The sequence below is a fragment of the Papilio polytes genome, unplaced genomic scaffold (assembly GCF_000836215.1).
Source record: "Papilio polytes unplaced genomic scaffold, Ppol_1.0 DF821289.1, whole genome shotgun sequence".
NCBI classification, from domain to species: domain Eukaryota; kingdom Metazoa; phylum Arthropoda; class Insecta; order Lepidoptera; family Papilionidae; genus Papilio; species Papilio polytes.
The window spans coordinates 3,706,400-3,721,813 of NW_013527915.1; the positions used below are offsets into that span (position 1 = coordinate 3,706,400).

Below are 15,414 nucleotides of genomic sequence, written 5' to 3' on the forward strand. Positions count from 1 at the left end.
AAAAAAAAAAAAAATATACCGTCGAATTGAATACCTCCTTCTTTTGGGAAGTCGGTCAAAAACACTCTATTTGCCCTTTTGATTTACCCTTTTCGGCCTTTGACCCGACCTCTACTCGCTTGCTCGGTATACCGTTGCTTTTGTTCTCTTCCGTCTAACATTTAAGATATCTATTTATAGCTGTTGATCTTGTGTCCTTTTAAATTGTTATTAGATGTCATAAATAATTATTCAAGCTTGTTTATATGTTGAACTAATCAGTAAGGTCCCTAAAAATTGACAGTAAAAAATAGATTTTAATTGCATCAAACTTTTATTTTTTTAATTAAATAATATAATTTCTGGAACGTTGTTTAAATCTGTAATTGAATGATTGCGTAGAAAACTAATTGGATAAAGTGTGTTTTGATTGCTTGATCGATCACAATCCATCGAAACTTTCCTTTAACGTTTTCTTAAGATTCAATATAAAAGCGTAACAAAAAAAGCAATTTGAAAGCATTGGGTAGTTTGTATTTTTATAAAAGAATTTCCTCGTTCCCTATTCTGAAACGGCGTAGCTTCGGGCATTAACAAACGGAGGGAACTTGGCAGAAGTGGGTAAATATTTATAGCGTTCAGAATTAAGCGAGGGAAATGTTTTCGATCTCTCACCGCCGGACCTTCCCAACGTCTTTCTATAAATTGGAAAATTCCTCACGCTCTTTATCAAAGAAACTTTCCCATTCCGTTAAAGGTAGAAACTATTACATGATGCTTACAAATGCTAAATACGAGTACTACATAATGTCAACATCGCAGAATGACGGGACTTTACAGGAAGACAGCTGACGGCGGCCATACTTTTTTTTAACTCTGCGCTTACGATGTCGCCAACACCGTTAAGTTATTAATAAAATAGCAAAAGAAAGTTCACTAAAATATATCAAATAATAATATGTAAATTAAGGGTTACATTTCCGTACATTTTCTTTCGTTTCCATTATCATACATATTTAAAAGTTACCAAGTACACTTTGTCGTGGAGAAATCATGAGTTCGAAAGTCGATAGCGCTTTACTCGTTACCCACCCCTTTAGTATTATTTGAAAATGTATAGGTTACTCGATTGAACACTTTAATGCTGACGTTAAGGGTAAGGGGTTTAGAGATAGGACATGGAAGCATTCTTGACTTTTTGATTTTTGGATCTATTTTGACAAGTCAAAGAACAAGGAAACAGTACTTTTTTATTGGACTACGATAAAATCTGAAAATAACAGTTATACAGATTCTAAATAAATCCATAACTGTTTTTGACACTCAATTAATTCCACGGGAACGGTATATATTTTTCTAATTCACTCTAGGTTACCACCAGATCTGGACAACCGTATTGGAGCAAAAGTAACTAAAAAGTCATTGTCCTAAGTAGTACTTGACTCAAGAAATATTACTTGTTAAACTGTAAGAATTATAGCGTTAAACGTAATTAAGAACTTACTGGAGATAAATTCTCGGTTACGTTTCGGGGGAGATTAGTGAACAACAGCGATAAATTAAAACAATAGAAACCAGATAAAGTCGTATTACAGGCTGAAATTGAGATAGTTTCAAGACAAAAGCGTGCTAATCCAATTTACTGTTATCCGCTTTTCTTGTTATCCCATTAGCTTTATATTGGTATTACGCCTGTCTATTACTGTCCATAACATAGATAATCTATCCAGTTTTACTCTTTAGATCTCTTCTTATTGTAACTAACTTTAATTAACTTTTATTTGCTTTTCCTTGTTAAAGCGTCGGTTAGTATTCTTTCTACATAATGTTTTTTCTTTTGAATAAATGATTTATCAATCTAGATTTTTATTTAATGTTTTCAATATTTTAAGTTACTTTTAACTTAAATAAGTTAAGGTTAAGTATGCTTGGCGCCCGGACACGGGCGCGAGGTGGCCGGTAGCCAAGCATGCTTAACCTCACTTACACAAACATTTCAGTCTCTTCAAATATTAGAGAGGAATTTATTTATGTCAATGTTAAATGTAATAACTAAATGCCTTTTTATTCCTTTCGTATAGATTATTTTATCACCATTGTTTGTATCTATGTACTTTATGTAGATAAAACTTTTGTTTATTCTGGAACTAGATTTCGTTCGCGACTCCGTCAGCGTGGTATTAAAAATAACAAAAGTGAATAGCCTATGTCTTCTTCCAGACTGTCTTCTAAATCTATACAAAATTTCATCGAAATCCGTTCAGCCGTTTAGGCTACAAACTTTAACAAACATCCATCTATCCATCCATCTAAACATTCGCATTTATAATATTAGTATGAAGTATGATGACTCAAAAAATATTAGGTACTTATTCTGCTGGCGTCGCGACCTAAAGTAGGCCCTAGTACACAAAAGAACGCCAGCTCCATCTTTCCTGCGCCATCTCCTAACAGTCGACTACTTAGAGATGTGACAGATCCAGCACCATAACTAGAAAAAAAAAATTAAACGAGAAAAAAGCTAGATATGACCTTTCATACTTTCAAAGATAAAATTTTCCAACTTAGTGTCAAAACTTTTTATACAGCATAAGATAACGTACGGACAGAATAAGAAAGGGTTACTCAGTGTTACATAAAAGTTGCATCTCGGAGTGCTGCGGAAACTGCAAAACTTTATTTTTTCAACCCGCTCACGTTCTCTTACGTCGAATGAACAACCAAGGAACGTAGGGGCGCGGGGAGGGGGAACGTGCTATGGTAACACCTGTGCTCCTTGTTACGGTAAATTGTTTCAGTCACGAAACTTTAGCATGTTATATCTGTATCCATCTTAATCTAAAAATGCATCTCTATTTTTCACATATTACATTAACTTTGTTCTTATATTTAGAATACTGTATTATTTTATTAATAAACTAGCTGTTGTTAAGATAAAAAAGTAGCCTATAATATACTCGAATATGTCAGCTACCCTCCAGTGAATATCCAGTTAAAATCCGACCAGCCGTTTCGGAGATTACCCGGAACAAACGTGGCTTGCGGACAAACACACAGACAGACAAAAAATGTTCAAATGCGATTTTCGTTATGAGTAATGCAAATACATCTTCCCAAATTCTAGAATTTTACTTTTGATATTACAGACACTCCAATTTTATTATATGTAAACTATCCTAACCTAGTTCCTTTAACCTATAATGCTATAGGAAGACCAAAGAATGTGAGAATTCAGATACGACGGAGGTATAAAGTGTAACACAGCATATACTGATCCGATTTCCTGGAGCGAAAAAGTCAGAAATATGAAGATAATCTATTTTTAGTGTAAAATATATGTTCACGGGATAGCTCCGAAAAGGATTGAAAAAATGTCGTGGTTTTCCTATTAATTAAAAACGTAATTTTAAAGTTATGACAAAGAGGAGAAGTTAAAGTGCAGTTAACACTTCTTTATTTCCCCGTATAGTGTTAACTGTAAATCCCGTAAAGCACCGCCAGGACAATGGATTTACGTGCAACCACGTCATGCTGTAATTAAAAACAGTTGCCCAACTCTAATTCGCCCCGCGAAATTGCTTTTTATGTTACAATTTTTTGTATGTGAATTTTAGTTTCCAACATCTATTCTCTGCTTTTTAGTAGCAACACACGCTGGATTTTTAATTATCTTTTGATTGTTTAGTTTTGTCTTTTTAATATTAGTTTTAAAAGGCTTTTAGAGAAAAAAATTACAGAAAAGTTTTGGTTTTTTTTGATTTATAAAAAAAAATGAAATTAAAATTTTTGCTTTGCAAGTTTTTTTTAGTATTTATCATAATTAAAACCTTATAACATATGATAATATTGTTAATTTTAATTTCTTAGTGTCATTTTGTATTTACTTAATAACTGGAATAGTGCGTATTTCAAACAGTTTTTTTGTTTAAAATTTAATTAACATTTACAATACACCAGAGTATGAATTTTAATATAACTTGTCTTTTATATTATAGTTACTACATCGCATTTCTCATCCTTTATTACATCTCATTAGGGAAATCTCGACTGAGTTAAACGACCGAAATGACCTATTACCAGGAAAGAAAGTAATGACGTTCATTTAAAAAAGAATTGGAAACTCTTCTAGTCTTCAACTGAATGTTATAAATGCGAATGTTTGGATGTATGTTTGTTACAGTTTGTAGCCTAAACTGCTGACTGAAAGTCATCGATGTAGAGACTAGTCTGGAAGAATACTTAGGCGACTTTCTTTTTATTTTAATCCCGGGCTGACGAATAAAACATTCGATTACGATACACCAATAACACTGCGAAGGAGTTAACAAATCAAATCAATAATTAATAAAAGTTGCTAGTAAATGATTGACTAATTATTTTAATGCCTTGAAATCTCGTTCTGTTTTCATTCTTTGAATGGTTTTCATGATTTATACATGAGATAAAAGTACTTTCTAATTTTACAACTTTGTACTTTGAAATTACTGAGGAGATTGCATTGCTACTGTCGAAGTTTTGATTACATTTTCTTAGTGGTATTCTCATTCGTTCGTAAATATTCTTTAGGAGAGATAAAGTTTCTCTATTACGTACAAGTTGTTTGACTATATTTTCTATTGTTTTAATATTTAAATGAATACATCGTTATTCCTGATAAAAAATGTTCATGGAACAAATGCCGAGATAAACTGCGAGCTGAACCACAATTAAAATCTTTGAGATTACATAAAGATCTCTTTAAATTCTGTCAAATACATAGTGCCACGACATGTGTAAAATATAGTTACATACAGTTCATAATAATAAAATCCTCAAATATATCCTGTTAAGATTATGTCATATTTACCTCTACCAGTATACGGATAAACTTTTGGGTGAGTTCTCAATCTCTTTAAGCCTCCAGGTAGCTCAGTAATGTTAAGGCGCTTTGAGGGATCTATTTGCATAATAAATCTACAACCTTTCCGAAATACTGAAAAATTGAGTAACTATGATGGAAATAGAATTCTTTATATTTTGACAAAGTATTCGCAGGTTGATGTAAATATATCTTTTGTAAAAATATATTTACAACTTTGAAATAAAGAATTGTAACATTTTGTTGTTTGTTTTTTAAAACAGTTATTTTATGCGTGTTTAATATTTGTCGAATTTTGTTATTTTGAATAACAAACTCCGTATTTATAACATTGGAGTTCGATAACTCGGTGGAAAATACAACAAAAGGCATATTTGACTAATGATTTAAAAAAAAATGATTCACTTTGCGCATCGCTAAATCCCTTGCAAGTTGATTAACTTAATTGCGTAACTTTGTAATTAAACAAGCAAAGCAATTTATATATGACGCTTTATAATCTCCAGCCAAGTAATAAGTTAACGCGTTAACTTAGCCAAGTTATCGGAGTCAAAGGCCGTGTAAATTCCGCACCTACCTCCTTTGACTTTGTTTGCTCAGAAACTAATTTGCTGAAAATTTATCATGAATATAAATTAACATGATGGAATACATGACGTGTAATGTAATTGATTTGTATACTTAGTGTAATGGTAACTCCAATAAATATTTAATAGAAGTAAGAAAAAAGACTGTCTGTGACATATATATGTGGCAAGACAGCATGAAGTACGAATTGAAACGGCCGGTTAATATTGTCATATATCTATGCTATTATAATAAAGCGTAAATACACACTTCTTTGTTGCCTAAGATTAGCAATTACAGCATATTTTTGAATAATTCTTTCTTTAATAAAAAGCCCTACACTTACGTCACGCTTTAGGCTATATATTTTCACGCCATTAAACTTAGGGGCAAATATTTTGGATGAAAAACCTAATGTGGAAAAGAGACCATTAGTTGCTGCCAACATTAAGAAAGCAAGATTGCTAAGGTTTATCATGTCATGTCATTTTGACATTTGCTATTGATAATTTGACATATGTAAACAATAAAATAATATTTTCACAATTTCATGTGGATGAAGCTGCATGAGAACAGCTAGTCATACATAAAAAGATGCTCAATGCTATAGCGCCTAGTACTGAACAACTATAATGGACAGAAAGATAAAAGAGAAAATAACTAGACACACATAAAACAGGTAAAAGAAGAGGTCTGCATCGATATCAGGATGTCAAAAAAGGCACAAAGCAGGGAGAACCGGAGTTGACTCCGTCGATATCGACACAGTCTTTAATGATGGTAGATTAAATGATAGCATGATAAACGCGAGAGTTTAGATGGATGGATGGATAAACATCTATCTGACTACAAACTCTAATAGAGATTTAAAGAGTCTGTAGCCTAAAAGGATTTCGATGAAATTTGGTATAGTTGTAAATAAAGGAAGATCACATAGGCAACACGCTTTTGTTTTTTTTTTAATTCCGCGAGTATGGTGTTGCGGCCAGAAGCTAGTTTAAATGTAATTATGAAAATGTTTTAATAATACACTTGAATATTCTGATCGAAGGAAAGAAATAATATACCCCTGTCTAATGGTACAAACGAAGGACATTCCTAATGACATTCCTACGTATGAATAATTGATTTGAAGGGCTTTTCAGTACAATGATAGACGAATATACATTGTAGACAAACATACGAATTTCTAGTAATTGCTTTTTGTAAGTACTTTTCCAATTATTGTTTATAATTTTATATCTATGTATATCTCTACTCTATACTTCCATATTTCGTGGCGTAGGATGTTTGCAATCACAACATATTTTTGAATAATTCTAAATAAAAAAACCTACACTCACGGAAGAAAACTTCATGTGAGAAAAGAACCATAAACTACAAGCTGCCAATATCAAGGAAACAAAGTTGTCATTTATGCATTTGAATTTTGACATTTCACAAATGTGAATGACATAATAAAAATTTTATAATTTCGGATGAAGCTGCACGGAAACAGCTAGTGTCTAATAGGAGGACTTGGTGAGACCATATGTTACACTTTAAACCAAGGTGATTTTTAAAACCCTCTTTAGTTCTTTTGTCGTGTTAGACAAGTGTTCAATTTGCAATTATAATAAAGCCAAATTGCCAAACTTCATAGAGATTATTAAGTTGTAAAGATACTTAGATGAACATCTATCCATCTTAACTTTAGCATCTACAATATTAGTACGAAGTACGCTTAGCTGATGATGTTCTAATTTTAGGAATTCGATTAAAGTTAATTCTTAATATTCAGTTTAACTTTTAAAATGTCATTTGAATAGCTAGTAATTATGTCAATGTAACAAAATAATTGTTAAATAAGACCCTAATTTTAGGACAAGGTCACTTCAACCCAGGAAGTGGTTTAACAATGACCTTAATCAACACTTGTTACGTGACGCGATAACACGCTCGCCCTAATAACACTCAGTTTGACCTCTCGCCATGTGAAAAATGTAAAATGAATTTCTTTTAATCCTGTAACCATAATATTCAAATATGTGGTATAAATCATCATAAAAACATGTCAAACCTATACTATCTATACTGATATTATAAAGAGGAATTGTATTTTTGTATGTATCGGAATAACTTAAAAACTACTGGGCCGATTTCAAAAATTCTGTCATAATTAAAAAGCTGTTATTAGTAAGTAACGTAGGCTACGCTTTTTTTAATTACACGAGAGCGAAGTCGCGAGCTACAGCTAGTGGAAAATATAAGAAATTTGTATCACATGCAAGGTACTGGCTATTTAGGTAGACCTCCTACTTCTGCTATACTTCACATATTTCCTAACTCTTAAGTATGTTATTGGCTTATACTAAGCAGAATATTGGCCCACACTACATAAAATTGTTTTAATTTTTAACAAATCCGTAATTGCTCCCAGTGAACACAACTCTATTGAGGTAACAATTTTGACTAAGTGATTTAAATTATAAAAGCACTCCAATTAATAATGATGACTGTAATGAAAAATATTCAAGAATGGTATCTCCATTTTCACTGTTCGCATTGAAACAATAGTATTAGGTTCAAGCTTGAAGAAATTGTCTTTTAGATAAGAAAAAGAAAATACACAATATCAGGTCATTACGCCGCTGTCTCGAGTTATCAAGAGGCTAAGGTTGAAGCGTCAAGGACATTTCTATGCCAGTATTCTTTGATTTATAGCTTTCAACGTCTCCACTTTAATGGATTTTTTTTTCATTTTCGGTGTATCACTCATGTTTTTTAGTAAAGTAAAGTGTGTAAAGTAAAGTTTCCGCAATGTATTCCAGTGATATACTCGAAGCTAGAAACTTTCACTTATCTACAAAGATAATTTTCAAGGAGATTATGTCTACTAATTCATAAAGCGTAAACACACACTACTTTGTGGCGTAGGAGGTCAGCAATCACAGCATATTTTTGAATAATTTATATTTCTTTAATACAAAGCCCTACTCTCGACACGCTCTTGGCTATATATTTTCACGCTATTAAACTTAGGGGCTACATAAATTAGAAAAAATCGTCATCTGGGAAAGAGACCATAAACTACAAGACAACATTAAGGAAGCAAGGTTTTTATGGTAAACGTAATTTTGACATTTGCAATTGAGAAATGTAAACAATAAAATAAAGTTTTTATAGTTTTATATGGATGAAGCCGCACGGGAACAGCTAGCTCATACAGGTCCACGTAAATGCATGATAACTGGTAATGTCTATGTTAAGGGTCTGCTATAGACTATAATGTCATAACTAGTACTAGTATGTGGTTCACGGTTCAGTGTCTCATGTAATCGTTGACCGTTCGGACATGTGACGTGAAGTATCACGTACGTTACGACTCTCTCGTTCGCACAATGAGACACGGATCGGAACGGAGATGGCCCATCAAATGATAATGGATGAACAACCGAAGGGGCCTGGACAGTCGCGCGATGATATGCGCAGAAGTTATGCGTATATACACAAATAAGACCAATATTATTGAAATATATCATTACAGTGAAAGTGTTTTATGGAACATTAACATAGTTATTTAGTGTTGTGATTAAAAGTGACAGTGTTTTTACAAAAACCTTCATATTAAAATATAAAAAGTTAAGATTACATATTTTCTATAGGTATGGTTCTTTTTATTTTTGATTTAGTTATTAATTACGATGTGAACTTAGCAGTTACACTAGGTACTATACTGTTCCTCATAATGCCCTAATTACCAGTTTAATCCTAGATAATTCCCAAATTAAACATTAAGTTTATAACATTTTCGCAATATATTTACCACAAATGAATAAAGAACACAGCTAATGGAAAAATACTTCTAAAGTGCTCTAATAAATTATTCGTATATCAAAGAGGGATACGGGTGTGGCAAAATAATCCAAAGTGATATGACACTAATTGATTCCAAATTGATGGCTTTGATACCTTCAATGATTTCTTACACAAGAGCGGGCGCACACCTTTGACTAAACTATCGTACAACTGTCGTACGATTGTCGATTGTTTCGCAGCCCATTAAACAGTTTAGTTGGACAACTAAAAATCGAGTAGTGTGTGCACTATTTAAGCTCATAGTAATCACAGCGCGACTAAACAGTCGTGCGATAGTTTAGTCAAAGGTGTAAGCGCGCTCTTAGTTTGATTTGCAAAACAATGCAAATCAATTATAGCTCAAAATCTAACACAATATTAGTAAACGAAGAATCGATGTTGTTATTTTTCTTTGTTCAAAAGCATAAAAATATCTTTGAAGACATGAAAGTACTTTCCACTTAAATAAATTCAGGCTCTTATATTCAATGAGTTTCCGAGCCCTTGATTCACGCAAATAATCGAATCATTCAGTTATTTTAAATTTCCCCGCGGAGAGGAAAGCGATTCGTTCTCTTGATTTGTTTTCTAAACCAATAACCTCTATAGATTAAAAAACCGTCAATTTTCTTAGAAACACATCATTGGAACCGCGATATTTATTAAGGTTTTTGAAAATATTCATAATTTTTAAACTATACTTTGGTTAGCCATGAAAAAGAAAAGCTTAGAGAAGTATTAATCTATTATTTTTTACTACTTTTTTTTCGTAAACATAAATACAACTAATCTTAAAGTATAAAAACCTTAAAAGACTATTAACACAAAAAAAAAATACTGCTATCAAAATCTAATAGAATTCTTTGTTATTTTTCGAATTTCGTACGATGCGAGTGGCTAAGCTTTTAAGTTGGTCCCAACGGGTCTCTTTAGGCAGCTCCGGCTTAGGCCGTTATTTTGACGCATTTGAATTCCCACTACAGGAAACTGGAGAGTTCCGAAACTCGGCTAATTGGCTTTTATTTTAATGTTTTTTTCGTTAATTATTCACCAATTTAAATATGTTAACGATATTTGTAATTCGGTTATCAAAAAAAAATCAAACGAGAATAAGAATGAACTTTAGAATATTTTAAACGCAAGATTTTATAATATCTGTGAGCAAAATATGTAACTCTTGTCTTTTAATGTTTTTATAACAATATTTTCTTTAACAGGACTATCGAGTAACGGCTTGAACATGATCTAGTATCCAAAACAACTGAATACTTACCTCGCCAAGAAGATCATACTTTAACAATTTGTAAAAGTAAGCACTTTGTTTTTTGTTTTTGATTTCTAAAAACTTGATCCTACTTTGCAGTCTTTATGATGGTCAAAGAGAGAGCATTAAAGTAGCGGATAAGCAGTAAAAATATATTACACCCCGCATAAAACCCTCCACTATAAAGTACCTAAACGAATGCTTTCTGTAAAGATATGATGCTTCGATCAAGTAAGGTTAAGGCCACTGTTGAAGACAGATAGGCTTTTGTTTTTCACATTTTTTATACTTATTTTCTAACAGGCTGGTAACAATGTTGGTGCGCTGGCTAGTGTTGTGCGTGGCGCTGTGCGCACGGCCGGTGGTATCCCAGGGCACGCAGCAGTGTCCTGCCTCCAACACCATCACGCCCTGCAGCTGCACCGTCAAGAAAAACGGACTCGACATACTCTGCGAGTTCACTGAACAACAGCACATACAAAAGGTAACTAATAACGCGACAAAATGTGTTACGAAACACTTCTATTACTGGTGAAGATTTTGTAATTTTGTAAGGTTCAATTATTTTAATTTTTCTTTACAAGCATGGTTTGCTCTGAAGAGTTATTGTTCAGGGTTTTGACTACGACTCCAGTATATGAAATTATTCGTTTACTTTTACTGTAAATATCACTCTTTACGTAACGTATAAAATGTAATAAATATATTCCAACGGTAAACATAATATCGTTGAATATGTAGCGAAGATTGCTAACTTTATTTTATTTCCAGGCAATGAACACGCTACGATCAAAGCCGATGATAATATTCTACCTGAAACTTCGGCACAACAACTTAGCGAAGCTTCCCTCATATATTTTCCTAGGGCTTGACATACGTCACCTCACCGTACATAATAGTAGCTTGGCTGTTATTGAAGATTCCTCGCTCAGTTCTATTGGTAAGTATCATATTTGAAGTCCAAAAAATAATCTGTACTATTATAAAGAGGAAAGATTTGTATTTTTGTATATATAGAAATAACTCAAAAACTACTGGGCCGATTTCAAAAATTGTTTCACCCTTAGAAAAGTAATTTGTTGTGTGTAACATAGGCTAGTTATATTTTTTAATTTCACACGGACGAAGTCGCGAGTAACAGCTATAATAAATAAAACAAATGAATAAAGTATAACTATTCAAAATTTTCGAGCTATAGAGTACAATGCTATAACAATTTTCAGGCAACAAGTTGACACAACTCGACGTATCCCAAAACAGCCTGGCGACTATACCAACATCGTCGTTTACGCATCTCAATCATTTACTCATACTCAATATGAATCATAACAAGGTATGTTAATTCTTTTAATTCAAAGGGTTAAAAGGAATTTGTACGATTAAACAGAATTTCTCCTAGTTCTGAACAAATCAGTAGTGATTGTAGACAATGTGGGTAGACACACAATACTTGAATCCCTCTAGATATATGTTCCATTTGTCTATAACTTCCCTTACAAAGATCAACTTCTAAAATAAAAGTAATTGTACAGTCTCAATACCTTTTTTTTTGGTGTCGGGGGGGGGGGGAATATTCCAAAGATTCCCTCTGGGGGAAGGCAGGGCCATGTAGGATCTGCCCTGTTAAAACCCCGTCGGTGGCCGTCCTCAACTGACATAGTCGAACGTTCCGGGATCTTCTTGCACACTGGAACGTTCGGCATTTAAACTCTCCCTGTGGCTCACATTGTTACGGCAACATAGGACTACCCTATGTCACCATTTTGACTACAATCTCAATACCTAGTAGTACCAATAAAAAGTACTATTTAATTAGATGCTTTAAATCTATGTGTTACAGTTATTTGTTACTAGTAAATAGTAGCGATTGTTGTAACAACCTGATCTAAAAATGTAAATCGAAAAAAGCAACTTAAAAATTACTAGTCCACTTTTTGCGTGGTATATATTTACCTCTATTGTGGCTAGACTTGCAATTTAAGTGCATAACTCGGTAAAAATCCTGAACAATTTTCTATGTGACTAATGTTACACAGTCACGAAGTTATTTGAAGTAATTTGAATATGTATTTATGTATATCCCGACCAGCTGTCTGTGACCTACTTACGAGTTTCGTGTGGTGTTTTTCTTTTGGTTAGAAACAGACATAAGATAAACATTTCAAGTCCCTTTTGGATAAAGAGAGTAAAAAAAAAACAAATTTTATATTCATATTTACTTTAAAACCCAAAGACATTTAAATCATGTATAGACGAGGGATAGTGAACATTTTTTTTTCACCGGTACTTTCTTTAAAAGGTATTATATCAGTTGTCAAGTTTAGTACGCTATCTCGTGTCTTTGTTATTGTACATGTAATCATTTTACAAAATTTTAATAAGCTCCATATTTTACTAAAAAGTAAACTAAATGCAAACATTTAAATATTATTTAATGACACATATTGGCAATTAATTTTAATGAAATTCATTATATTGACGTATTGAAGCTACCAATAGATAGCGTTAGTGATTATTATATGAAAAATGTATGAAGTGAAATGTCAACTATGCCTCTTCTATAATTTTTTGAATCTTGGTTGTGTATGTAATACTATAATTTGTTAATAATTTATCATTTTCATGTGTCTAGGTAACTGCGGTTCATAACAGAGCTTTTATCGGTCTCGATACATTAGAGATATTAACTCTATATGAGAACAGAATATCAGTGGTAGACGCTGAAGCTTTTAAGGGGCTGGAAAAGTAAGTACTCTGATAGTCTGCGTAGCGGCAAATTGAATTGCACTCGATAGAGTCAGTCACCTCACAGTTCAATTTGCTTCCCTTTTGTTCTTTTAATATTATCGCAGTAGATTACTTACTTATTTTGAATTTCTAACATATAAATTGTTATTAAACATTATTCGTTACTACCTTGTTAATATTGTAAATACAAAAGTTTAGATGTTTTGTTAGAGTTTGTAGTCTAAACTTCTGAATATACGTTGATGAAATTGGTTTGGAAATGGGTCTAAATATTAATGATAGTCTGGAAGAACATATAGGCTACTCACTTTTGTTGTTTTTGTTTTAATTTATTGCGGATGGAGGCAAAAGATGTTGTCTAATATAAATGCGAAAGATTGAATGAAAGGATGGATGTCTGAATGTTTTAGAACTTAGTTCGAAACGGCTGAAAGAATCTGAATGTTATTTAGACGAATTTTTATATTATATTATAATTTATTTATACAGGAAACTTAAAAGATTGAATATCGGCGGTAACGAATTGACAGCAGTACCCCAGAAGGCATTAGCTTTATTGGAAAATCTGAAAAAATTGGAAATGCAGGAAAACAGGATTACTTCAATTTCGGAAGGTGATTTTGCAGGTTCGTATTTTTTAAATCCTTGTAACTATATCAGTTTTGCTGTTGAGGTTTCCTATCCTTATCCAAATAAAAAATACGCAATTTTAACTCCAAGACTTTTGTAATATGTCAATATTTTAAATTGATTTTGACTATTTTTATTGAGTACGTACAAATTGTTAACTCTATAAAATTTTTCACAGGTTTACGAAATCTAGATTCTTTAGGGTTGGCACACAATCAGTTAAGGGAAGTACCGGCACAGGTTTTCTCTCATTTAACATTCTTAAACTCTTTGGAACTGGAGGGAAATCAAATACAGAGAGTCGACGATAAAGCATTCGCTGGTCTTGAAGGTAACAAATTAATATTATTTTGTGATATTTAAGATATATTAAAACAAGTTTATACTGCCTAAGCCTTTTAACAAATTATTCTGCGACAGTATGTATAGCACCACAGCAGTATTTTACATAGTTATTACGGTTGTCAAAAACTTTTTTTGTACAGAAAACCTGCAATACTTGCGTCTCGGTGATAATCGTCTACACGATATCCCTTCGGAAGCTCTGCGACCATTACATAGACTGCGGCATTTGGACTTGCGATCGAATAACATTACCTACATCAGTGAGGATGCATTTACTGGATACGGCGACTCTATTACATTCCTGAATTTGCAAAAGAACATGTAAGTAACTCCGCCACCGTCAAATCTACTTTCCATCCCCATCCTTTCCGTATAAGAAAATGGTGGGATAGGAAAGGAACTAAAAGTAGATATATAACTTTAAACTGTCGTGGTTTTTACAAATGTAATGTTCGTAAGATACGGGTTTCTTATCACGATTGAATTGATTTTTTTTTCACACTACCGCATCACTTCAGTCAGCCCGTGAACATGGCGCATGCAACTGTGTCGAAATATCGGGAGCTAAAACAATTCAATCGTGGTAAGAAACTAAAAGTAGGTCCCCGGCACCTTACTCATCAGACGCAACGTAGAATAGCTTCAATTTCACTCCTGCCTTCTGTGTGGTCGTGGTAGTATATTGTAAGCATAATTCACATGTATAATCTAATATGTTCGTGTACAGGATTCATCAATTACCAACAATGGGTTTCGATAATCTCAATTCTCTGGAGACGCTCAACCTACAGAACAACAAACTACAACATATTCCCGAGGAGATAATGGAACCGATATTGGATACTTTACGAGTAGTCGATATTATGGGTAATTACACATTTTTTATTTAACAAATCGTTGGACAATCAACTTGAACAAATGATTCTTTAATTTGATTAAATTTGATTCAATTTAAATCTTTTTTTGATCTACTCGAATTTTTGAAGCAATTCTAACCCGAGGATATGAGATACTTCATCTACCAGCCGTGATCCTGGGTTTTAAAGATTTAGTTAAAACTTCGTATTTGTTTTAGATAATCCATTGATTTGCGACTGCGAGCTGGCGTGGTATGAAGTATGGCTCTCCGGTCTCAGAGACAGGGACGACGAAATGATGCAGAAGAAGCGCACCGTCTGCACCATGG

At 33.0% G+C, this 15,414-nt stretch overlaps 1 protein-coding gene across 1 annotated transcript in view; it reads left to right on the forward strand.

Moving 5' to 3' along the window:
• Window positions 1–15,413, forward strand: part of LOC106109119 (insulin-like growth factor-binding protein complex acid labile subunit) — a gene marked incomplete at its 3' end in the record, with an annotated part of 18,136 nt that extends 2,723 nt beyond the window's left edge. The window contains exons 2-11 of the mRNA XM_013290522.1: window positions 10,459–10,550; window positions 10,809–10,989; window positions 11,277–11,445; window positions 11,729–11,838; window positions 13,138–13,250; window positions 13,743–13,879; window positions 14,062–14,214; window positions 14,369–14,549; window positions 14,956–15,095; window positions 15,304–15,413. Of these exons, the coding sequence (XP_013145976.1) occupies window positions 10,819–10,989; window positions 11,277–11,445; window positions 11,729–11,838; window positions 13,138–13,250; window positions 13,743–13,879; window positions 14,062–14,214; window positions 14,369–14,549; window positions 14,956–15,095; window positions 15,304–15,413 (1,284 nt within the window). The remainder of the gene's footprint in view (window positions 1–10,458; window positions 10,551–10,808; window positions 10,990–11,276; window positions 11,446–11,728; window positions 11,839–13,137; window positions 13,251–13,742; window positions 13,880–14,061; window positions 14,215–14,368; window positions 14,550–14,955; window positions 15,096–15,303) is intronic.
• Between the last annotated feature and the right edge of the window lies 1 nt (window position 15,414).